The following is a 25,113-nucleotide window of genomic DNA, read 5'->3' as shown; positions in this document are numbered from 1 at the left end:
GCCCGGCACCGGGCTGGGAGGCGGGGTGGGCGGGGACGCAGCCCCGGGAGCCCCCGACGCCCCGAGCGCCCGGCACCGGGCTGGGAGCCGGGATGGGCGGGGACGCAGCCCCGGGAGCCCCCGACGTCCCGAGCGCCCGGCACCGGGCTGGGAGCCGGGATGGGCGGGGACGCAGCCCCGGGGGCCCCCGACGCCCCGAGCGCCCGGCCCCGGGCAGGGAGCCGGGATGGGCGGGGACGCAGCCCCGGGAGCCCCCGACGTCCCGAGCGCCCGGCGCCGGGCTGGGAGCCGGGCTGGGCGGGGACGCAGCCCCGGGAGCCCCCGATGCCCCGAGCGCCCGGCGCCGGGCTGGGAGCCGGGGTGGGCGGGGACGCAGCCCCGGGGGCCCCCGACGCCCCGAGCGCCCGGCGCCGGGCTGGGAGGTGGGGAGGGCGGGGACGCAGCCCCGGGGGCCCCCGACGTCCCGAGCGCCCGGCGCCGGGCTGGGAGGTGGGGAGGGCGGGGACGCAGCCCCGGGGGCCCCTGACGCCCCGAGCGCCCGGCGCCGGGCTGGGTGGTGGGGTGGGGGGGGACGCAGCCCCGGGGGCCCCTGACGCCCGTAGCGCCGGGCGCCGGGCTGGGAGGTGGGGAGGGCGGGGACGCAGCCCCGGGGGCCCCTGACGCCCCGAGCGCCCGGCGCCGGGCTGGGAGGTGGGGAGGGCGGGGACGCAGCCCCGGGGGCCCCCGACGCCCCGAGCGCCCGGCACCGGGCTGGGAGGTGGGGTGGGCGGGGACGCAGCCCCGGGGGCCCCCGACGCCCCGAGCGCCCGGCACCGGGCTGGGAGCCGGGCTGGGGGGAGGGGTAGATGATGGAGGGATGGGGCCGGAGGAGGGACAGAGCGGGGAAGGATCGGGGGCTGGAGGGACGGAGGGAGGGGGGGAGGACCGGGGGGAGGGGGGGCTGGCTGAGGGGACGGAGGGAGGGGGGAGGACAGGGGGGAGGGGGGCTGGCTGAGGGGACGGAGGGAGGGGGGAGGACAGGGGGGAGGGGGGCTGGAGGGACGGAGGGAGGGGGGGAGGACAGGGGGGAGTGGGGCTGGCTGAGGGGATCGAGGGACCGGGGGAGGACGGGGGGGAGGGGGGCTGGCTGAGGGGATGGAGGGAGGGGGGGAGGACGGGGGGAGGGGGGCTGGCTGAGGGGACGGAGGGAGGGGGGGAGGACATGGGCGAGGGGGGCTGGATAAGGGGACGGAGGGAGGGGGGGAGGACAGGGGGGAGTGGGGCTGGCTGAGGGGATGGAGGGAGCGGGGGAGGACGGGGGGAGGGGGGCTGGCTGAGGGGACGGAGGGTGGGGGGGAGGACAGGGGGGAGGGGGGCTGGCTGAGGGGATGGAGGGAGGGGGGAGGACGGGGGGGAGGGGGGCTGGCTGAGGGGATGGAGGGAGGGGGGGAGGACAGGGGGGAGGGGGGCTGGCTGAGGGGATGGAGGGTGGGGGGGAGGACGGGGGGGGGGTAGAAGGGGGGCACAGGGGGGCTGGAGGGGCGGGGCGGGGGGCTCAGGGAGGCCGGGGGATAGAAGAGGGGGGCGGAGGGGGGAGGGGCGGGGTGGGGGGCTCAGGAGGGGCGGGGCGGGGCCCGGCGGGCGGGCGCTGATTGGCTGCCGGCGCTGCCCGTCTCCCGCCCCCCCACTTCCTGCCGGGCCCCCCAGCGCGGGGGGAGGCGGCGCCGCAGCAGCATCCGGAGGCTCCGCATCCTGCACCGGCCGCAGCCCGGCCCCGCGCATGGCCCGGCCCGGGGGGTAGCGCCGGGGGGGCCCCACCGCAGCCCCAGGTGCGGGATGGGGGGGTGCGGGGCCCCCAGCGGGGGAGGGGCGGGGGGGGTCACCGTCTCCCCATCCCCCCCCCGGGCCCCCCGCCGCCTCCCGCCTCTTCCTCTTCCTGAGTCCGCTCCTGCCCCCGCCCCGCTCGGAGACTGCCCCCCCGCCCCCCCAGCGCCCCTCCCCCGGCCTGTGGCACAGAGCCCCCCCGGCCCCCCCCCCCGAGCCGCCCCCCCCGGCCTGTGGCACAGAGCCCCCCCAGCCCCCCCCAGAGCCGCTCCCCCCGGCCTGTGGCACAGAGACCCCCCCCGCCCCCCCAGAGCCCCCCCGGCCTGTAGCACAGAGCCCCCCCCCGGGCGCCCCAGAGCCCGCCCCGGGCGCCCCAGAGCCCCCCCGGCCTGTGGCACAGAGCCCCCCCGCCCCCCCCAGAGCCCCCCCCCGGGCCTGTGGCACAGAGCCCCCCCGGCCCCCCCCAGAGCCGCTCCCCCCGGGCCTGTGGCACAGAGCCCCCCCCGGCCCCCCCAGAGCCGCCCCCCCGGGCCTGTGGCAGAGGCCCCCCCCCGGATGGTGCCCCTGGTGCGGGCCGGGCTGGGCCGGGGGGGCAGCTGGGGGGGCAGCCGGGGGCCTGGGTGCGGGTGAGGAGCTGCCCTGGCCGGGGGCTGTGGCACAGCCTGGGCGATGGACACACGGGGCTGTACCAGGCGGGCCGGGCGTGTGTCTGCCCTGCGCCGGGGGGGGGCGTGTGCCGGGCTGCGACGTGCCCCTGGCTCTGCGGTTGGCAAGGCCTGGGGGGGGCTCTGCCCGTCTGCCCTGCGCGCCGGGGGGGCGTGTGCCAGGCAGCGACGTGCCCCTGGCTCTGCGTTTGGCAAGGCCTGGGGGGGGGCTCTGCCCGTCTCCCCTGCGCGCTGGGGGGGCGTGTGCCAGGCTGCGACGTGCCCCCGGCTCTGCGCTTGGCAAGGCCTGGGGGGGCTCTGCCCGTCTCCCCTGCGCGCTGGGGGGGGGGCGTGTGCCAGGCTGCGACGTGCCCCCGGCTCTGCGTTTGGCAAGGCCTGGGGGGGCTCTGCCCGTCTCCCCTGCGCGCCGGGGGGGGGGCGTGTGCCCGGCCGCGACGTGCCCCCGGCTCTGCGTTTGGCAAGGCCTGGGGGGGCTCTGCCCGTCTCCCCTGCGCGCCGGGGGGGGGGCGTGTGCCAGGCCGCGACGTGCCCCCGGCTCTGCGTTTGGCAGGGCCTGGGGGGGCTCTGCCCGTCTGCCCTGCGCGCTGGGGGGGGACGTGCCCCCGGCTCTGCGTTTGGCAGGGCCCGGGGGGGCTCTGCCCGTCTCGTGGCGGCACTGCCAGGGACTGGCCCGCGGCGCTGCCCGGCCCGGGGTGGCTCCTGTGCTTGGTTTCTCTCCGGTCCCGTGCGGTGCTCCCGGCCTGGGCTGCCCGGCGTCCTCGAAGCCCCAGCTCCTGGAGTCAGGGCTGGCGGGCGGCACCTCTCGCGTTCCCTGCCGTGCGGGCGTGGGCGCGGCCTGGCACCGCGCAGCCCCAGCTCGGGAATGCGGAGCCTCTGAGCGTGGGCCAGGCGGCTCCCCCGGCGGGACGTGGGGCGAGCTGCTCACCCCATTCCCCGGAGCCCCCCGTCTCCACCACCCGGCTGCCCCCTTCTGCGCCAGCCTCGGCTTCTCCTCCAGCCGCAGGCGAGGAAATTCCCCGTCCCTCCGCTCCGCGCGCGTCTCCATCGGCCGCGCCCTGGGGGCACCCGCTGGGACTGGGAAACCGCTGGAAATTCTCCGCCAAACAGCTTGGTGTGCCTGGGCGAGAGGTGTGTACAGGGCGTCTGTGTGTGTGTGTAGGGGGTGTTGTGTACAGTCTCTGTCGGTTGTACACACACCCTGCGTTTGGCCAGCTCCTGAGAGCGTTTGGCTGTTCAGTGTGTGTGCTTGTTACACTCGCACACAGTGGGTAGGGAGGTATGTTACAGTGTGTGTGTGTGTGTAGGAGGGGTTGTGTACGGTCTCTGTCGGTTGTATACACACCCTGCGTTTGGCCAGGTCCTGAGAGCGTTTGGCTGTTCAGTGTGTGTGCTTGTTACACTCGCACACAGTGTATTACACTGTGGGCGTGTGTAGAGACAGGATATTATCTATCCTCTGGGTGTGTTGTGCTGTCTCTAGATACGCACACGGGTGTATATCGCATGCCGTGCAGATGGCTGTATAGACAGTGTGCTATATGCAAACCCTGTGTGTGAGTACGTAGGCAGTATCATACACCCTGCGTGTTTGTGTGTACATTGTATACTGTGTGTGCGGGCGGGGGGAGAGCACGTATAGCACCCGATAATACCTACTCGGCGTGTGTACTGACACAATATGACATACTCGGTATGTTTGTGTGTGTGTGAGCACGTGTGTGAGACTGTCAACATATTATATATACCATGTGTATAGACAGTGTGTTACACGCCCCGTGGGTGTGATCCACGCTCCGTGTGTTAGGTACGGGTGTGGGGTGTGTCTGTACGGTGTGTTAGGTACGGGTGTGCGGCGTGTCTGTGCGCTGACGGCGTGTTACACGCCCCGTGGGTGTGCGCCACGCTCTGGGTGTTAGGTACGGGTGTGGGGCGTGTCTGTACGGTGTGTTAGGTACGGGTGTGGGGCGTGTCTGTGCGCTGACGGTGTGTTACACACCCCGTGGGTGTGCGCCACGCTCTGTGTGTTAGGTACGGGTGTGGGGCATGTCTGTGTGCTGACGGTGTGTTACACGCCCCGTGGGTGTGAGGCACGCTCTGTGTGTTAGGTACGGGTGTGGGGCGTGTCTGTACGGTGTGTTAAGTACGGGTGTGGGGCGTGTCTGTGCGCTGACGGTGTGTAACACGCCCCGTGGGTGTGCGCCATGCTCTGTGTGTTAGGTACGGGTGTGGGGCGTGTCTGTGCGCTGACGGTGTGTTACACGCCCCGTGGGTGTGCGCCACGCTCTGGGTGTTAGGTACAGGTGTGGGGCGTGTCTGTACGGTGTGTTAGGTACGGGTGTGGGGCGTGTCTGTACGGTGTGTTAGGTACGGGTTAGGGGTGTGACGGTGCGCTGACTGTGTGTTACATGCCCCGTGGGTGTGCGCCACGCTCGGTGTGTGTTAGGTACAGGTGTGGGGCGTGTCTGTACGGTGTGTTAGGTACGGGTGTGGGGCGTGTCTGTACGGTGTGTTAGGTACGGGTGTGGGGCGTGTCTGTACGGTGTGTTAGGTACGGGTGTGGGGCGTGTCTGTGCGCTGACAGTGTGTTACACACCCCGTGGGTGTGAGCCACGCTCTGTGTGTTAGGTACGGGTGTGGGGCGTGTCTGTACGGTGTGTTAGGTACGGGTGTGGGGTGTGTCTGTGCGCTGACGGTGTGTTACACGCCCCGTGGGTGTGCGCCACGCTCGGTGTGTTAGGTACGGGTGTGGGGCGTGTCTGTACGGTGCGTTAGGTACGGGTGTGGGGCGTGTCTGCACGGTGCGTTAGGTACGGGTGTGGGGCGTGTCTGCACGGTGCGTTAGGTACGGGTGTGGGGCGTGTCTGCACGGTGTGTTAGGTACGGGTGTGGGGCGTGTCTGCACGGTGTGTTACGTACGGGTGTGGGGCGTGTCTGCACGGTGTGTTACGTACGGGTGTGGCGCGTGTCTGCACGGTGTGTTAGGTACGGGTGTGGGGCGTGTCTGTACGGTGTGTTAGGTACGGGTGTGGGGTGTGTCTGTGCGCTGACGGTGTGTTACACGCCCCGTGGGTGTGCGCCACGCTCGGTGTGTTAGGTACGGGTGTGGGGCGTGTCTGTACGGTGCGTTAGGTACGGGTGTGGGGCGTGTCTGCACGGTGCGTTAGGTACGGGTGTGGGGCGTGTCTGCACGGTGCGTTAGGTACGGGTGTGGGGCGTGTCTGTGCGCTGACGGTGTGTAACACGCCCCGTGGGTGTGCGCCATGCTCTGTGTGTTAGGTACGGGTGTGGGGCGTGTCTGTGCGCTGACGGTGTGTTACACGCCCCGTGGGTGTGCGCCACGCTCTGGGTGTTAGGTACAGGTGTGGGGCGTGTCTGTACGGTGTGTTAGGTACGGGTGTGGGGCGTGTCTGTACGGTGTGTTAGGTACGGGTGTGGGGTGTGTCTGTGCGCTGACGGTGTGTTACACGCCCCGTGGGTGTGCGCCACGCTCGGTGTGTTAGGTACAGGTGTGGGGCGTGTCTGTACGGTGTGTTAGGTACGGGTGTGGGGCGTGTCTGTACGGTGTGTTAGGTACGGGTGTGGGGCGTGTCTGTGCGCTGACAGTGTGTTACACACCCCGTGGGTGTGAGCCACGCTCTGTGTGTTAGGTACGGGTGTGGGGCGTGTCTGCACGGTGCGTTAGGTACGGGTGTGGGGCGTGTCTGCACGGTGCGTTAGGTACGGGTGTGGGGCGTGTCTGCACGGTGTGTTAGGTACGGGTGTGGGGCGTGTCTGCACGGTGTGTTAGGTACGGGTGTGGGGCGTGTCTGCACGGTGTGTTACGTACGGGTGTGGGGCGTGTCTGCACGGTGTGTTAGGTACGGGTGTGGGGCGTGTCTGTACGGTGTGTTAGGTACGGGTGTGGGGTGTGTCTGTGCGCTGACGGTGTGTTACACGCCCCGTGGGTGTGCGCCACGCTCGGTGTGTTAGGTACGGGTGTGGGGCGTGTCTGTGCGCTGACGGTGTGTTACACGCCCCGTGGGTGTGCGCCACGCTCGGTGCGTTAGCTACGGGTGTGGGGCGTGTCTGTACGGTGTGTTAGGTACGGGTGTGGGGCATGTCTGTACGGTGTGTTAGGTACGGGTGTGGGGCGTGTCTGTGCGCTGACGGTGTGTTACACGCCCCGTGGGTGTGCGCCACGCTCGGTGTGTTAGGTACGGGTGTGGGGCGTGTCTGTATGGTGTGTTAGGTACGGGTGTGGGGCGTGTCTGTACGGTGTATTAGGTACGGGTGTGGGGCGTGTCTGTGCGCTGACGGTGTGTTACACGCCCTGTGGGTGTGCGCCACGCTCTGGGTGTTAGGTACGGGTGTGGGGCGTGTCTGTACGGTGTGTTAGGTACGGGTGTGGGGCGTGTCTGTGCGCTGACGGTGTGTTACACGCCCCGTGGGTGTGCGCCACGCTCGGTGCGTTAGCTACGTGTGTGGGGCGTGTCTGTACGGTGTGTTAGGTACGGGTGTGGGGCGTGTCTGTGCGCTGACGGTGTGTTACACGCCCCGTGGGTGTGCGCCACGCTCGGTGTGTTAGGTACGGGTGTGGGGCGTGTCTGTACGGTGTGTTAGGTCCGGGTGTGGGGCGTGTCTGTACGGTGTATTAGGTACGGGTGTGGGGCGTGTCTGTGCGCTGACGGTGTGTTACACGCCCTGTGGGTGTGCGCCACGCTCTGGGTGTTAGGTACGGGTGTGGGGCGTGTCTGTACGGTGTGTTAGGTACGGGTGTGGGGTGTGTCTGTACGGTGTGTTAGGTACGGGTGTGGGGCGTGTCTGTGCGCTGACGGTGTGTTACACGCCCCGTGGGTGTGCACCACGCTCGGTGTGTTAGGTACGGGTGTGGGGTGTGTCTGTACGGTGTGTTAGGTACGGGTGTGGGGCGTGTCTGTACGGTGTATTAGGTACGGGTGTGGGGCGTGTCTGTGCGCTGACGGTGTGTTACACGCCCTGTGGGTGTGCGCCACGCTCTGGGTGTTAGGTACGGGTGTGGGGCGTGTCTGTACGGTGTGTTAGGTACGGGTGTGGGGCGTGTCTGTGCGCTGACGGTGTGTTACACGCCCCGTGGGTGTGCGCCACGCTCGGTGTGTTAGGTACGGGTGTGGGGCGTGTCTGTGCGCTGACGGTGTGTTACACGCCCCGTGGGTGTGCGCCACGCTCGGTGCGTTAGCTACGGGTGTGGGGCGTGTCTGTACGGTGTGTTAGGTACGGGTGTGGGGCGTGTCTGTACGGTGTATTAGGTACGGGTGTGGGGCGTGTCTGTGCGCTGACGGTGTGTTACACGCCCTGTGGGTGTGCGCCACGCTCTGGGTGTTAGGTACGGGTGTGGGGCGTGTCTGCACGGTGTGTTAGGTACGGGTGTGGGGTGTGTCTGCGCTGACGGTGTGTTACACGCCCTGTGGGTGTGTTGTACTGAGCAGGAGGCCGTGGGGGATGGGGCCTTACAGCCTCTCCGCTCCGGTTGACAGCGAGCGTTAAAACCAGGCGGCGTTCCCCATCCCCCCCGTGGTGCTCCGGGCGGAGGCCGAGCCGGACGTGAGCGCTGACCCGAACGGAGCCAGATTCCAGGGCAGCCTGGGGGTACTGCCCGTCCGGCCCCCGGTACCCCCAGCGTCTGCCTGCCCTGCCGGCGGGCACAGGCCAGCGCACGGCAGCCTGGGGGTACTGCCCGTCCGGCCCCCGGGGGCCCCCAGCGTCTGCCTGTCCTGCCGGCGGGCACGGGCCAGCGCACGGCAGCCTGGGGGTACCGCCCGTCCGGCCCCCGGGGGCCCCCAGCGTCTGCCTGCCCTGCCGGCGGGCACGGGCCAGCGCACGGCAGCCTGGGGGTTCTGCCCGTCCGGCCCCCGGTGACCCCCAGCGTCTGCCTGCCCTGCCGGCGGGCACGGGCCAGCGCACGGCAGCCTGGGGGTTCTGCCCGTCCGGCCCCCGGTACCCCCAGCGTCTGCCTGCCCTGCCGGCGGGCACGGGCCAGCGCACGGCAGCCTGGGGGTTCTGCCCGTCCGGCCCCCGGTACCCGCTGCGTCTGCCTGCCCTGCCGGCGGGCACGGGCCAGCGCACGGCACCCTGGGGGTTCTGCCCGTCCGGCCCCCGGTACCCCCAGCGTCTGCCTGCCCTGCCGGTGGGCACGGGCCAGCGCACGGCAGCCTGGGGGTACTGCCCGTCCGGCCCCCGGGGGCCCCCAGCGTCTGCCTGCCCTGCCGGCGGGCACGGGCCAGCGCACGGCAGCCTGGGGGTACTGCCCGTCCGGCCCCCGGGGGCCCCCAGCGTCTGCCTGTCCTGCCGGCGGGCACGGGCCAGCGCATGGCAGCCTGGGGGTACTGCCCGTCCGGCCCCCGGTACCCCCAGCGTCTGCCTGCCCTGCCGGCGGGCACGGGCCAGCGCACGGCAGCCTGGGGGTACTGCCCGTCCGGCCCCCGGTACCCCCAGCGTCTGCCTGCCCTGCCGGCGGGCACAGGCCAGCGCACGGCAGCCTGGGGTACTGCCCGTCCGGCCCCCGGGGGCCCCCAGCGTCTGCCTGTCCTGCCGGCGGGCACGGGCCAGCGCACGGCAGCCTGGGGGTTCTGCCCGTCCGGCCCCCGGTATCCCCAGCGTCTGCCTGCCCTGCCGGCGGGCACGGGCCAGCGCACGGCAGCCTGGGGGTACTGCCCGTCCGGCCCCCGGGGGCCCCCAGCGTCTGCCTGTCCTGCCGGCGGGCACGGGCCAGCGCACGGCAGCCTGGGGGTTCTGCCCGTCCGGCCCCCGGTATCCCCAGCGTCTGCCTGCCCTGCCGGCGGGCACGGGCCAGCGCACGGCAGCCTGGGGGTACTGCCCGTCCGGCCCCCGGTACCCCCAGCGTCTGCCTGCCCTGCCGGCGGGCACGGGCCAGCGCACGGCAGCCTGGGGGTTCTGCCCGTCCGGCCCCCGGGGGCCCCCAGCGTCTGCCTGCCCTGCCGGCGGGCACGGGCCAGCGCACGGCAGCCTGGGGGTTCCGCCCGTCCGGCCCCCGGGGGCCCCCAGCGTCTGCCTGCCCTGCCGGCGGGCACAGGCCAGCGCACGGCAGCCTGGGGGTTCTGCCCGTCCGGCCCCCGGGGACCCCCACCGTCTGCCTGCCCTGCCGGCGGGCACAGGCCAGCGCACGGCAGCCTGGGGGTACTGCCCGTCCGGCCCCCGGTACCCCCAGCGTCTGCCTGCCCTGCCGGCGGGCACAGGCCAGCGCACGGCAGCCTGGGGGTTCCGCCCGTCCGGCTCCTGGTACCCCCAGCGTCTGCCTGCCCTGCCGGCGGGCACAGGCCAGCGCACGGCAGCCTGGGGGTACTGCCCGTCCGGCCCCCGGTACCCCCAGCGTCTGCCTGCCCTGCCGGCGGGGGGCACAGGGGCATCGCTGGGGCACGGCCCGTGCAGGCTGCTAGCGGGGAGAGAACCAAAGGGCTGGAGGAGGGTCCCTGGGGCGCCCCAGAGCTCAGGGCTGGCGACGCACGGCGGGTTCCAGGCCGCTGGGCACAGGCTGTGTGGATGGCACCGGCTCCGGCTGCACACGCTGCGTGCGTGGGAATGTACAGTGAGTGAAGAGCTGCACTGGGCTCCGTAGTGGGGACGCACGGCGTGTGCAGATCCAGCGTGCGAGAGACGCTTGTGAACATCCCGCCCGTGAGTGCATCGTGCGCTGCAAAGGGACGCGCTCGACGGACTGATCGGCTGCGGGGTGACGTTCCCTGCAGTAGTTTAGCTGAATTTTAAACAATCCTTAGTGAGGTTGAAGGAACAAACCATCCCGATGTACAGAAAGAAAAGCAAATATGGCAGGCGACCAGCTGGGCGTCACCGTGAGATCCTGGCTGATCTTAAACACAAAAAGGAAGCTTCCAAGAAGTGGAAGATTGGGCAGCGAGCAGGGAGGAGGGTCACGGTGTCGCTCAGCCACGCCGGGGTGAAATCCGGAGGCCAGGGCCCACTCGGAGCTGCAGCGCCGAGCGCTGGTCAGAGTAACAGGAAGGGTTTCTCCAGGTGTGTCGGCAGCAAGAAGAAAGTCAAGGGAAGTGGGGGCCCCTCACTGAATGGGGGAGGCAGCCTAGTGACGGAGGATGTGGAGAAAGCTGATGGACTCAGTGCGATTTTTGCCTCTGTCTTCGCGAACAAGGGCAGCTCCCAGCCTGCGGCACTGGGCAGCCCGGCATGGGGAGGAGGTGACCAGCCCTCTGTGGGGAGAGAAGGGGTTCGGGAGTATTGAGAAAAGCTGGACGAGCACCAGTCCATGGGGCCGGATGCGCTGCAGCCGAGGGTGCTAGAGGAGTTGGCCGATGAGATTGCAGAGCCATTGGCCATTATCTTTGAAAACTCCTGGTGATCGGGGGAGGTCCTGGATGACTGGAAAAAGGCGAATGTTGTGCCCAGCTTTTAAAAAAGGGAAGGAGGAGGATCCGGGGAACTACAGGCCAGTCAGCCTCACCTCAATCCCTGGAAAACTCCTGGAGCAGGTCCTCAAGGAATCAATCCTGAGCGCTCAGAGGAGGGGGAAGTGATCAGGAACAGTCAGCATGGATTCACCAAGGGCAAGTCCTGCCTGACTAACCTAATTGCCTTCTATGAGGAGATAACCGGCTCTGTGGCTGAGGGGAAAGCAGTGGATGTGCTAGTTCTGGACTTTAGCAAAGCTTTTGATACAGTCTCCCACAGTATCTTGCCAGCAAGTTACAGAAGTCTGGGCTGGATGAATGGACGGTAAGGTGGATAGAAAACTGGCTAGAGGGTCGGGCTCAACGGGTAGTGATCAATGGTTCCATGTCTAGTTGGCAGCCGGTATCAAGTGGAGTGCCCCAAGGGTCGGTGCTGGGGCCGGTTTTGTTCATTAACGATCTGGAGGATGGTGTGGGCTGCACCCTTAGCAAGTTTGCAGATGACACTAAACTGGGAGGAGTGGTAGATACGCTGGAGGGTAGGGCTAGGATACAGAGGGACCTACACAAATTAGAGGATTGGGCCAAAAGAAACCTGATGAGGTTCAACAAGGACAAGTGCAGAGTCCTGCACTCAGGACGGAAGAATCCCAGGCACTGCTACAGACTAGGGACCGAATGGCTGGGCAGCAGTTCTGCAGAAAAGGACCTGGGGGTTACAGTGGACGAAAAGCTGGATACGAGTCAGCAGTGGCCCTTGTTGCCAAGAAGGCTAATGGCATTTTGGGCTGTATAAGTAGGGGCATTGCCAGCAGATCGAGGAATGTGATCATTCCCCTCTATTCCACACTGGTGAGGCCTCATCTGGAGACCGTGTCCAGTTTTGGGCCCCACACTACAAGAAGGATGTGGATAAATTGGAGGGAGTCCAGCGGAGGGCAACAAAAATGATCAGGGGGCTGGAGCACATGACTTATGAGGAGAGGCTGAGGGAACTGGGATTGTTTAGCCTGCAGAAGAGAAGAATGAGGGGGGATTTGATAGCTGCTTTCAACTACCTGAAAGGGGGGTTCCAGAGTGGATGGATCTAGACTGTTCTCAGTGGTGGCAGATGACAGAACAAGGAGTAATGGTCTCAAGTTGCAGTGGGGGAGGTCTAGGTTGGATATTAGGAAACACTCTTTCCCTAGGAGGGTGGTGAAGCCCTGGAATGGGTTCCCTAGGGAGGGGGTGGAATCTCCTTCCTTAGAGGTGTTTAAGGCCCGGCCTGACAAAGCCCTGGCTGGGCTGATTGAGTTGGGATTGGTCCTGCTTTGAGCAGGGGGTGGGACTAGAACCGCCTGGGGGCCCTTCCACCCCTCATACCCTAGGATTCTGGGGACATCACGTGAGCATGGACGCTGCACCCAGGCCCTGGGTGTGCAATCTGCGTTCTAGGGCACGGCCCCTGGGCACATGCATACAGTGCAGGCGCAGTCCGGGCGTGTCGATATTACACACACTGCAGACAAGCCGTGCGTGTGTACAGGTGTACACACGCTGTGTACGCATGCTCCGGACAAGCCGCACGTGGTTACAATTGTAGACACGGTGTGTACACATACCGCAGACAAGCCGTGCGTGGTTACAGTTGTTCACACGGTGTGTACGTGTACTGCAGACAAGCTGTGTGTGTGTACAGTTCACACGGTGTGTACGCGTACGGCAGACAAGCCGTGTGTGTGTATAATTGTACACACGGTGTGTATGTGTACCGCAGACAAGCCGTGCGTGGTTACAGTTGTACACACGGTGTGTACACGTGCTCCAGACAAGCCGTGCGTGGTTACAGTTGTACACACGGCATGTACGCGTACCGCAGACAAGCCGTGCGTGGTTACAGTTGTACACACGGTGTGTATGTGTACCGCAGACAAGCCGTGTGTGTGTATGTGTACCGCAGACAAGCCGCGCATGGTTACAGTTGTACACACGGTGTGTATGTGTACCGCAGACAAGCCGTGTGTGTGTACAGTTGTACACACGGTGTGTATGTGTACCGCAGACAAGCCAAACGTGATTACAGTTGTACACACGGTGTGTATGTGTACCGCAGACAAGCCGTGTGTGTGTACAGTTGTACACACGGTGTGTATGTGTACCGCAGACAAGCCACACGTGATTACAGTTGTACACACGGTGTGTATGTGTACCGCAGACAAGCCGTGTGTGTGTACAGTTGTACACACGGTGTGTATGTGTACCGCAGACAAGCCACACGTGATTACAGTTGTACACACAGTGTGTATGTGTACCGCAGACAAGCCGTGTGTGTGTACAGTTGTACACACAGTGTGTGTGTGTACCGCAGACAAGCCATGCGTGATTACAGTTGTACACACGGTGTGTATGTGTACCGCAGACAAGCCGTGTGTGTGTACAGTTGTACACACAGTGTGTATGTGTACCGCAGACAAGCCGTGCGTGGTTACAGTTGTACACACGGTGTGTGTGTGTACCGCAGACAAGCCGCGCGTGGTTACAGTTGTACACACGGTGTGTATGTGTACCGCAGACAAGCCGTGTGTGTGTACAGTTGTACACACGGTGTGTATGTGTACCGCAGACAAGCCGTGCGTGGGTACAGTTATACACACGGTGTGTATGTGTACCGCAGACCAGCCGCGCGTGGTTACAGTTGTACACACGGTGTGTATGTGTACCGCAGACAAGCCGTGCGTGGGTACAGTTGTACACACGGTGTGTATGTGTACCGCAGACAAGCCGCGCGTGGGTACAGTTATACACACGGTGTGTACGCGTGTACCGCAGACAAGCCGCGCGTGGGTACAGTTGTACACACGGTGTGTGTGTGTACCGCAGACAAGCCGCGCGTGGGTACAGTTGTACACACGGTGTGTGTGTGTACCGCAGACAAGCCGCGCATGGGTACAGTTGTACACACGGTGTGTATGTGTACCGCAGACAAGCCGTGTGTGTGTACAGTTGTACACACGGTGTGTACGCGTACCGCAGACAAGCCGCGCGTGGGTACAGTTGTACACACGGTGTGTATGCGTGTACCGCAGACAAGCCGCGCGTGGGTACAGTTGTACACACGGTGTGTATGCGTGTACCGCAGACAAGCCGCGCGTGGGTACAGTTGTACACACGGTGTGTATGTGTACCGCAGACAAGCCGTGTGTGTGTACAGTTGTACACACGGTGTGTATGCGTGTACCGCAGACAAGCCGCGCGTGGGTACAGTTGTACACACGGTGTGTATGCGTGTACCGCAGACAAGCCGCGCGTGGGTACAGTTGTACACACGGTGTGTGTGTGTACCGCAGACAAGCCACGCGTGGGTACAGTTGTACACACGGTGTGTATGCGTGTACCGCAGACAAGCCGTGTGTGTGTACAGTTGTACACACGGTGTGTATGCGTGTACCGCAGACAAGCCGCGCGTGGGTACAGTTGTACACACGGTGTGTATGTGTACCGCAGACAAGCCGTGTGTGTGTACAGTTGTACACACGGTGTGTACGCGTACCGCAGACAAGCCGCGCGTGGGTACAGTTGTACACACGGTGTGTATGCGTGTACCGCAGACAAGCCGTGTGTGTGTACAGTTGTACACACGGTGTGTACGCGTACCGCAGACAAGCCGCGCGTGGGTACAGTTGTACACACGGTGTGTATGCGTGTACCGCAGACAAGCCGCGCGTGGGTACAGTTGTACACACGGTGTGTATGCGTGTACCGCAGACAAGCCGCGCGTGGGTACAGTTGTACACACGGTGTGTGTGTACCGCAGACAAGCCACGCGTGGGTACAGTTGTACACACGGTGTGTATGTACAGTTGTACACACGGTGGGTATGCGTGTACCGCAGACAAGCCGCGCGTGGGTACAGTTGTACACACGGTGTGTACGCGTACCGCAGACAAGCCGTGTGTGTGTACAGTTGTACACACGGTGTGTACGCGTACCGCAGACAAGCCGCGCGTGGGTACAGTTGTACACACGGTGTGTACGCGTACTGCAGACAAGCCGCGCGTGGGTACAGTTGTACACACGGTGTGTACGCGTACTGCAGACAAGCCGCGCGTGGGTACAGTTGTACACACGGTGTGTACGTGTACCGCAGACAAGCCGCGCGTGGGTACAGTTGTACACACGGTGTGTACGTGTACCGCAGACAAGCCGCGCGTGGGTACAGTTGTACACACGGTGTGTACGTGTACCGCAGACAAGCCGCGCGTGGGTACAGTTGTTCACACGGTGTGTACGTGTACCGCAGACAAGCCGCGCGTGGGTACAGTTGTTCACACGGTGTGTACGTGTACCGCAGACAAGCCGCGCGTGGGTACAGTTGTTCACACGGTGTGTACGTGTACCGCAGACAAGCCGCGCGTGGGTACAGTTGTTCACACGGCGTGTCCGTGTACCGCAGACAAGCTGCGTGTGGGTACAGTTGTACACACGGTGTGTATGTGTACCGCAGACAAGCCGCGCGTGGTTACAGTTGTTCACACGGCGTGTCCATGTACTCGTCGGCAGTCCCTCAAGGATGATCTTTCACAGGTTTTAGTTTTCATGGGTCCTGTGGTGCCTGAGGAGTCGGATCCGTGGCAGACGTTGCGGGTGGTGGTGGAAGCCAGGGCTGGCCCGCGGTCGCCGCGTGGCCGGTGTGTTTCCTTGCTTGGCCGGTGTGTTTCTGCGAGCAGGGCAAGGCAGTTTTCCTCAATAGCGGATGTTCCTCCCTGACAAGTCTTGGCCGGTCACCCCTCCCCTGGGCTGCCGTGTCCCAGCGTGCGCTGCCGGTGCCACAGCTGGTGAGGTTTATCTTGCACGTGTCTTTGCAGTGTTTCTCTGGCCTCCCGTGTACTTTCTCCTGGTGAGCTGGGCATCCCGCCGTTGTTCTGGTGAGCGCACGTCAGGCGTGCACACGCGGGGCCCGCTCCGCCTCAGCCGGGGCTGGAGAATCACCGACGCTGTGGGTCTCTGGAGACACTGACACTAGTGCCACGAGCCTCCCGCGTTATGTGCAGGATCTTCCCAAGGACGTGCTGGTGCTGGCGCTGCAGGTTGTCCAGGTGTTTTCTGTTGCTCACCCACGTCTCCCAGCCAGGGAGGGGAGTTGGGGTGAGCACCACTTTGTGCGCTAGGAGTCTCGGGTGCGTTGTGAGGTTGTGATTGTCGAACGCCCGGCGGGCAGCCTGTGCCGAGTGTCGACGTCTCTCGCTGCCCTCCCTGAGAGCCGGCTGCCAAGACAGGCAAAAGTTCGACATTCTCCACTTCCTCTTTGTCACGGTGGCTCTTCCCTGCCGGGTCTGGTGCCTGGTTTGCCCATGTTCAGAGTCAGCCCGAGGCTCTTGTTACGGGCTGGTTGTAGGTCCTCCCTTGAGTGCGCAGCTACCGCACAACCCCCTGCGTAGCGGAGTTGGGTCATTGTTGCCGATATTCGCTCTGGCCCGGGGACGAGAGCGGCTGGAGGAGGCCGCTGGCTGCCGATGCCCTGCGGTGACGGGCTGGGTCCGTGTTTTCATTGCTGCCAAGAAAACGGAGAGAAGGCTGGTGCCGGGACACGGCCTCGTCTCACGCCAGTTCGTCTGCCGCAGGGCTCAGGGCGGAGCCGCTGCCCGGGATGGAGGCAGCGTCTGGCCTCGGAGGAGACTTACCGAGCCGAGACCTTGGCTCGGGCAGCCAGACTTTGACGTGATTTTCCACAGAGCCTCGCGGCTGACAGAGTCGCCGACCCGCAGCCCCTGCTACCCCAGCCCTGCCCCCCCCCGCCCTGCCGGTGCCCCTCCCGACCTGCAGCCCCCTGCCCCCCCCGCCCTGCCGGTGCCCCCCCCCGCCCCGCAGCCCCCGGCAGGCTGCTGACGGCCGTGTCCCCGCAGGCATGGAGCTGTCGCTGGCCCAGTGGGCGCTCGCGCTGCTGCTGCTGGCGGTGCCCCTGCTCTACGAGTGCAGCGCCTCCTTCCGCTACTTCTGCAAGATGGGCTTCTACAACGGCTGGATCCTGACGCTGGCCGTGCTGGTCATCCCGCTCTGCGCCCTGCGGGGCCGCAGCGTGGAGAACATGAGGTGAGCGCGGCCGGGGGGCTCTGCCGGGGGGGGGGGCGGAGTGCCAGGGGTGCCAGGGGCTGGGATACAGCCGGGGGGTCAGAGTGCCGGGGGTGCCAGGGGCTGGGATACAGCCGGGGGGGCGGAGTGCCGGGGGTCCCAGGGGCTGGGATACAGCCGGGGGGGCAGAGTGCCGGGGGTCCCGGGGGCACGGGGGGGCAGAGTGCCGGGGGTCCCAGGGGCTGGGATACGGCTGGGGGGGGCTATATGGGATCGGGGGTCCCGGGGGCGGGATACAGCGGGGGGGGCAGAGTGCCGGGGGTCCCAGGGGCTGGGATACGGCTGGGGGGGGGGCAGAGTGCCGGGGGTGCCAGGGGCTGGGATACAGCCGGGGGGGGCAGAGTGCCGGGGGTGCCAGGGGCTGGGATACAGCCGGGGGGGGGGTCAGAGTGCCGGGGGTCCCGGGGGCCAGGGGGGGCAGAGTGCCGGGGGTCCCGGGGGCTGGGATACGGCTGGGGGGGGTCAGAGTGCCGGGGGTCCCGGGGGCCAGGGGGGGCAGAGTGCCGGGGGTCCCGGGGGCTGGGATACGGCTGGGGGGGGGGCTGTAGCCGGCGGGGGGCTGGCCCCGTCTCGGTGCAGCCTGGGGCTGGAATCTAGCCCGGGGGGGGGGTTGCTGCCCCCAGCCCCCCAGCGTGTCTCTGCCCCCCAGGATCATCCGGTTCATGCTGCACCACGTGAAGTATCTGTACGGGATCCGCATCGAGGTTCGCGGCCTGGAGCATTTCAAGCTGCCCGAGCCCTTCGTCGTGGTGTCCAACCACCAGAGCTCGCTGGACCTGCTGGGTGCGGCCGCCGGGGCGGGGCTACGGGCGGGGGGCGGGGCTACGGGCTGGAGGCGGGACTCTGGGCTCAGTGCTGGGGGCGGAGCTACGGGCGGGGCTATGGGCTCAGTGCTGGGGGCGGAGCTACGGGCTGGGGGCGGGGCTACGGGCTGAGTGCTGGGGGCGGGGCTACGGGCTGGGCGCACCCAGCTACTGCAGTCCCTGCTGGGCCCAGCAGAGGGCATTGTGGGGAGTGGGTTGGGTCAACTGCTGGGGGGTCTCCTGGCCCGTTAACCCCGCACTCCCCGCAGGGCCGGTGGGGGGGGGGGTCTCCCGGCCCGTTAACCCCGTGCTCCCCGCAGGGCCGGTGGGGGGGGGTGACCCACCCTGTTAACCCCGCGCTCCCCGCAGGGCCGGTGGGGGGGGGGTCTCCCAGCCCGTTAACCCCGCGCTCCCCGCAGGGCCGGTGGGGGGGGGTCTCCCAGCCCGTTAACCCCGCGCTCCCCGCAGGGCCGGTGGGGGGGGGGGTCTCCCAGCCCGTTAACCCCGCGCTCCCCGCAGGGCCGGTGGGGGGGGGGTCTCCCAGCCCGTTAACCCCGCGCTCCCCGCAGGGCCGGTGGGGGGGGGACTCCCAGCCCGTTAACCCCGCGCTCCCCGCAGGGCCGGTGGGGGGGGGTCTCCCAGCCCGTAACCCCCGCGCTCCCCGCCGGGCCGGTGGGGGGGGGGTCTCCCAGCCCGTTAACCCCGCGCTCCCCGCAGGGCCGGTGGGGGGGGGGTCTCCCCGCCCGTTAACCCCGCGCTCCCCGCAGGGCCGGTGGGGGGGGTCTCCCAGCCCGTTAACCCCGCGCTCCCCGCAGGGCCGGTGGGGGGGGGTCTCCCAGCCCGTTAACCCCGCGCTCCCCGCAGGGCCGGTGGGGGGGGGTCTCCCAGCCCGTTAACCCCGCGCTCCCCGCAGGGCCGGTGGGTGGGGGGGGTCTCCCGGCCCGTTAACCCCGCGCTCCCCGCAGGGCCGGTGGAGGGAGCGGGGGGGGGTGTCCCGGCCCATTAACCCCGCGCTCCCTGCAGGGCCGGTGGAGGGGGCGGGGTGGGTCTCCCGGCCCATTAACCCCGCGCTCCCCGCAGAGCTGGCGGGGGGGTGTCCCGGCCCGTTAACCCCGCGCTCCCCGCAGGGCCGGTGGAGGGGGTGGGGGGGGTCTCCCGGCCCGTTAACCCCGCGCTCCCCACAGGGCCGGTGGGGGGGCGGGGAGGTCACCCAGCCCGGTAACCCCGCGCTCCCCGCAGGGCCGGTGGAGGGGATGGGGGGGGGTGTCCCGGCCCGTTAACCCCGCGCTCCCCGCAGGGCCGGTGGAGGGAGCGGGGGGGGGGGTGTCCCGGCCCGTTAACCCCGCGCTCCCCGCAGGGCCGGTGGGGGGGCGGGGAGGTCACCCAGCCCGTTAACCCCGCGCTCCCCGCAGGGATGATGGAGGTGCTGCCCGACCGCTGCGTGCCCATAGCCAAGAAGGAGCTGATGTACATGGGCACCGTGGGCCTGGCCTGCTGGCTCGGCGGCATCATCTTCATCAACCGCAGGAAAACGGACGACGCCATCGGCGTCATGTCGGAGACGGCGCAGACCATGCTGCGCGACAACGTAGGGGTGCACGGCTGGGGGGCTCCATGGGGTGTCTGTGTGTCGGGGGGGGCTCCATGGGGGTGTCTGGGGGGGCTCCATGGGGGTGTCTGTGTGTCTGGGGGGCTCCATGGGGGTGTCTGTGTGTCCGGGGGGGCTCCATGGGGGTGTCTGTGTGTCTGGGGGTGCTCCATGGGGGTGTCTGTGTGGAGGTGGGAGCTATGGGGGTGTCTGTGTGGAGGTGGGGGGTATGGGGGGCTCCATGGGGGGGTGGGGGGCACTGGGGGGGTCCCTGCTCTCACCCCAGGCTCTCTGGCAGGTCCGGGTCTGGGTGTTCCCCGAAGGAACCAGGAACCACAATGGCTCCATGCTGCCCTTCAAACGCGGGGCCTTCCACCTGGCCGTGCAGGCCCAGGTACGTCCCCCCCCGGGCCCCCCCTCCTGGCCGTGCAGGCCCAGGTACGTCCCCCCCCGGGCCCCCCCTCCCGGCCGCGCGGGCCCAGGTACGTCCCCCCCCCGGGCCCCCCCTCCCGGCCGCGCGGGCCCAGGTACGTCCCCCTCCCGGCCGCGCGGGCCCAGGTACTTGCCCCCCCCCGGACCCCCCCGCCCGGCCGCGCGGGCCCAGGTACGTTCCCCCCCCCGGGCCCCCCCTCCCGGCCGCGCGGGCCCAGGTACGTTCCCCCCCCCGGACCCCCCCGGCCGCGCGGGCCCAGGTACGCCCCCCCCGGCCGTGCAGGCCCAGGTACGTCCCCCCCCAGCCCCCCCCTCCCGGCCGCGCGGGCCCAGGTATGTTCCCCTGAGGGCCCCCCACCCCCTCTTTGGCTCCTGACCCCCCTGTTCGGGCCCAGGTACGTTCCCCCGCCCCCCCAGGCCCCCCCCGACCGTGCAGGCCCAGGTACGTCCCCCCCGGCCCCAGGTAGCAGGTTGATGGGGGGTGGGTACTGGGGAGATTCTCAGCCCTATGCTGGCTGGGCTGGGTGCAGCGAGTTACTGGGGGGGGGGTGACGGGGTCCCCGGGGTGCAGCCTGGGCCCGTGGCACCGCTGGGCCCCATTCCCTCCCCAGCCTGCGCTGCCTCTCCCAGAGCCGGGCCAGTGACCCCCCCCATGCTGTGATCCCTCAGCCCCACGGGGAGCCCCACACCCGGCTTGAGCCGCTCCCGACTCACACTGCCAGGCCCCCCCAGCCCCGGCCTTGCACCCCTGAGCCTGCCCCCCCCCTCGCTGTGGGGAGGACACGCCCCAGCCCCGGCCCCACACCCCAGAGCCTGGCCCCCTCCGCCCCCCTCGCTGTGGGGAGGACACACCCCAGCCCCAGCCCCACACCCCAGAGCCTGGCCCCCCCGCCCCCCTCGCTGTGGGGAGGACACGCCCCAGCCCCGGCCCCACACCCCAGAGCCTGCTCCCCGCCGCCCCCCCTGCTGTGGGGGGACACGCCCCGGCCTCGCACCCCCGAGCCTGCCCCCGCCCGCCCCCTCGCTATGGTGAGGACACGCCCCAGCCCCGGCCTTGCACCCCCGAGCCTGGCCCCCGCCCGCCCCCTCGCTGTGGGGGGACACGCCCCGGCCCTGGGACGGAGCCGAGCTCCCCAGCAAACCCCCTGTTGGGGGGCAGGAGGAAGCAGGTTTATTAACACGGAGCCGCCCCGGCGTGTGGGGCTCGGGCAGGCGTCGGGGACTTGCAAACCCGGGTGCCTGGGGGTGGGTCAGCGCCGGTCCCAGTAACCCCCCCCCCCGCAGCAGCTCCTAACTCGCTGCCCCCCAGCGCTGCCCACGCGGGGCCAGGCCAGCGGGCCCAGCAGCTCCGGGTGTGAGACGGGACGGAGACGGGGGGCAGGGCGCTGCTTTGGGGCACAGGCTGGGATTCTGACCCCCCCTCCCCTCCCAGGTGCCCGTGATCCCCATCGTGATGTCCTCGTACCGCGACTTCTACAGCAAGAAGGAGAGAAGATTCACAACGGGTGAGCGACCTCGGCTCAGGGAGCGGCTGATGGAGGGGGGTTGGGGAGGGGCTGTAGGCGGGAGAAGGGAGCTGTGGGGGGCTGGAGGTTACAGAAGGGGGCCGTGCGCGGTGGGTCGGGGGGAAGGGAGCTGTGGGGGGCCGCAGGGGGGGAGGGGGCCGTGGGGAAGGGAGCTGTGGGGGGCCGCAGGTGGGGTGGGGCGGGGCAGGCCCCCCTCGCCCCGCTGACGTGCCCCCTCCCCCGCAGGGCGCTGTCTGATCCAGGTGCTGGCGCCGATGCCCACGCGGGGGCTGGGCCCGGAGGCGGTGCCGGCGCTGACGGAGCGCGTGCGCCAGGCCATGCTCGAGGCCTTCGACAGCCTGTCGGGGGAGCTGAGCCCCGGCCGGGACCCCCCTGCCCCACAGTGACACCCCCGCCAGCCAGCTGGGGCGGAGCCTGTGCTGAGTGGGCGGGGCCAGCACCAGCCACGCCCACCAGGCAGGGCAGCCACGGACCAGACGGAGTAACCCAGCGTTCTGACACCCCCCTCCTGGTTTAGCCACTTGGTATCTCCTGCTCCCCCACCATCACCTCCCCCCAGTCTTGTCAACATGGATTGATCCACTCCAGCCTGAACCATGGACTGATCCATTCCAGTTTCCTAAGGGGGGGAGGAGGATTAAACAATGGACTGATCCATTCCAGCTTGAACCTTGGACTGATCCATTCCAGTTTCCTAAGGGTGGAAGGAGGATTAAATAATCCACTCCAGCCTCCTGCTGGGAGGAAGAACCGAAGCTGTGGACCAACCCATTCCTCCCTCCCACTGGGGGGAGCCAGGGGGAAAAAAGGACCTCATGGACTGTTCCACTACAACCTCCCCCAGGAAGAAAGTAAGCTGCGGACTGTTCCACTTCAACCTTTGGGGGGAGCAGAGAGAGAAAGCCAGGGACCGTTCCACTCCACCCTCCTGCTGGGGGGGAGGAAGCCAGGGACTGTTCCACTCCACCCTCCTGCTGGGGGGGAGGAAGCCACAGACCGTTCCACTCCACCCTCCTGCTGGGGGGGAGGAAGCCACGGAAGAGAAGTTTGTTCCTGCCCCACATGCTCTCTGCCCCCCAGCTGTGGGCGCTCCGTGGAAAGGAGTCCGTGCCAGGGACACGATGGATGGTGCCGTGTGGCGGGGGGGAGTGGGCACAAGAGAGACAAATTCCCCCCCTCCCAGATTCGCTCATCAGTGGAAGAATCTTACCCGGGGAGGGAGGGATGTTTATTACCCCCCCCCAATCTGGATGGATCCTGCCCAGGAAGGGGGGGCCGTGCCCCCTGTCGATGCCCCCAGAGGCAGAGATGCTGCGGGATGGATGGGGGGGGAGGTGGCATAACCCCCCCCAGGGAAATGGGGAGGGTGGCCCAGGAGTCCCCCCTAACTGGGGGGAGGGGTTTGCTCCATGGACGGGAGGGTCAGAGGAAGGAAGGGGGTCAGCGGGGTGGAGGGAAGGGGATTGGAGGGGGTTGCGAGGCTAGTGGAGGGCAGGAGATCAGGTTGTGGGGGCTGGGTGGGGGAGGGATGGGGAGGGAAGGAGGGGCGCTGGGGGCTGGGTGGGGTGATGTGGGCTGGTGGGGGAATGGGGGGCAGAGAGGGGGTGGTGGGGGCTGGCTGGGGGAATGGGGGGCTGGTGGGGGATAGGGGGCTGGCCGGGACCCCTGGCTTCTGATGGGGGGTTTTCATTTGTGCAGGGGCTCCATGGTTCAGGTTTTTTTTGTGGGGGTGGGGGAATGCTAGCTTCTGATTGGCTGTCAGGATAGGCCACGCCCCAGGAGCAGGGGGCCATGGGATGTATTTATTAACTGTTTCTTTGTAACTTGTGGGGCGGGGGGGGGGGATCTTGCCAATTGTTCCCCTCACTCCATCTGCTCCATGGGGGGACCTGGGGTGAGGGGGGCACCCAGCCCCCTAAGGATCCCCCAGGGCACCCTCTCCTGGGGGGGTTGTTGGGAGGGCGTCGGGTCCCTGCGCCCGCGACCGTTCTGCTTTTAATAAACACCATAGAATGTGGCTGCCCCACGGTGCCTCCCCCTGGTCACTGCAGGTGGCGTGGGGTGGGGCTTGGGCTGGGAGCTCCTCCCCCTGGTCACTGGGGGTGGGGCCTGAACCAGGAGCTCCTCCCCCTGGTAGTGGACCTCCAGGCTCTGCTCTGTGCCCAGGCTCCTGGGATAGCAGACTGGGCCCACGGTGCCCCATAGCTGCCCAGGTCCGGCTGTGGGGCTCTGTCACGGAGTGTGGGGGAGTCCGGCCCTGCCCCCCTCTTCCTGGGACTCACAGTGACTCTCAGCCAGCCAGTAACACAGAAGGTTTATTGAACACCAGGAACCCAGGATACAGCCCAGCTCGTGTTCAGAGCCAGGACCCCTCGATCTGGCCTTTCGGGGGGGTTCAGGGTGCTTGGATCCCAGCCTAGGATCCCCTGAAACCCACCACCCAGTTCCCCAACCCAAGACTGACTCAACCCTTCCCCTCCGCCCCTTTCCTTTGTCCAGCTCCTGGGCAGAGGTGTCACCTCCCCTCCCCCAGGCCTAGCTCATGTTACCGCTGAATACCTGCATCTCCCCTAAAATCCTCCCTGCTCTCCCCTCCCCCACACAGACAGCCCCTGCTCCACCACAGGCTCGCTGCAGCGAATGGGCCGCGCCGCTGGAGCCCTGTCACCCCCCTCGCTCCCCTGCCAGGGCCCTGCTCTGCCTCCGGGGCTGGGGGTGCCGGCCGGGCCAGGGGGGCTCCCTTGGCTTTCCGGCCCCCTGGGGTCGGTCCCAGCCTGGCCGTTAATGCCCCCAGCCAGTGGCGGGGCCCACACGCCGCCCCTCACCTGCCCCCAGAGCCTTTGCCGTGGTGAGTACCAAGGAGGGAAACTGAGGCACGCTTCGGGGCCATAGAAATGTTACAGAAAATCCCCCCCTCCCTTTGTCACGCCCCTTCCTGTCCATCCCAGGCCAATATGGGGCAGTCAGCTGAGAGGGGTGGGGCCTTGGCCCTGTGGGGCACACCAGGGGAAGGGGGCGTGGCCTCTGCGTTCGCTTCCAGGCCCTGTCTCCAAGGGAGACTGTGACATCACCCCGATTAAGCGCTGTCAGGGGGCAAAGGGGCTGATGATGTCACAGGGGGTGGGGCACTGAGGTTACGCAGAGTGGTGACCTCATTGGCCCGGAGGAGGGGAGTGCTGCCATTACACACAGACTGGTGACATCACACAGAGGGGATGATGTCACGCCGTGGGCGGGCCCGCCTGGGGGAAGGCTGATGAGGTCACAGGCTTTGGGGTCATGACCTCCAGAGAGGGCTGTGACATCACGCAGGGCTGATGATGTCACCCTGGCGGGGACAGCAGGCTGTGATGTCACACAGCAAAGGATGATGTCATAGCTCTGGGGTGACATCCTACCCCTGGATCAGGGAGGGGGCGGGGGCCTGTGCAGAGCCCCATTGCCAGGGGGAGGGGGCTCGGGCACCTGCAGGCTGGGGGCTGCATGTCGGGAGTGAGGGGCACCGGCAGAGCTGGGGGGGCAGGGCTGGGCTGGCAGGGGCTGCATGTCGGGAGTGAGGGGCACCGGCAGAGCTGGAGGGGGGCAGGGCTGGGGGCAGGGGCTGCGGGTCGGGAGTGAGGGGCACCGGCAGAGCTGGCGGGGGGCAGGGCTGGGGGCAGGGGCTGCAGGTTGGGAGTGAGGGGCACCGGCAGGGCTGGGCTGGCAGGGGCTGCGGGTCGGGAGTGAGGGGCACCGGCAGAGCTGGTTGGGGGCAGGGGCTGCGGGTCGGGAGTGAGGGGCACCAGCAGA

At 67.8% G+C, this 25,113-nt stretch overlaps 1 protein-coding gene across 1 annotated transcript; it reads left to right on the top strand.

Annotated features, from left to right (window-relative positions):
* Positions 1 to 1,682: 1,682 nt before the first annotated feature.
* AGPAT1 (1-acylglycerol-3-phosphate O-acyltransferase 1) lies at positions 1,683 to 22,691 on the top strand. Its single transcript, XM_044983165.1, has 7 exons — positions 1,683 to 1,808; positions 16,750 to 16,936; positions 17,625 to 17,758; positions 19,191 to 19,366; positions 19,665 to 19,760; positions 21,231 to 21,303; positions 21,550 to 22,691. Exons 2-7 carry the CDS (start codon positions 16,752 to 16,754, stop codon positions 21,708 to 21,710), a joined length of 825 nt encoding a protein of 274 aa, XP_044839100.1. The 5' UTR covers positions 1,683 to 1,808; positions 16,750 to 16,751; the 3' UTR covers positions 21,711 to 22,691.
* Positions 22,692 to 25,113: the final 2,422 nt, after the last annotated feature.

This window comes from Mauremys mutica, chromosome 12, assembly GCF_020497125.1.
Source record: "Mauremys mutica isolate MM-2020 ecotype Southern chromosome 12, ASM2049712v1, whole genome shotgun sequence".
NCBI lineage: Eukaryota > Metazoa > Chordata > Testudines > Geoemydidae > Mauremys > Mauremys mutica.
The sequence above is the reverse complement of the archived record's forward strand: the minus strand, read 5'-3'. Positions and strand labels throughout refer to the sequence as shown.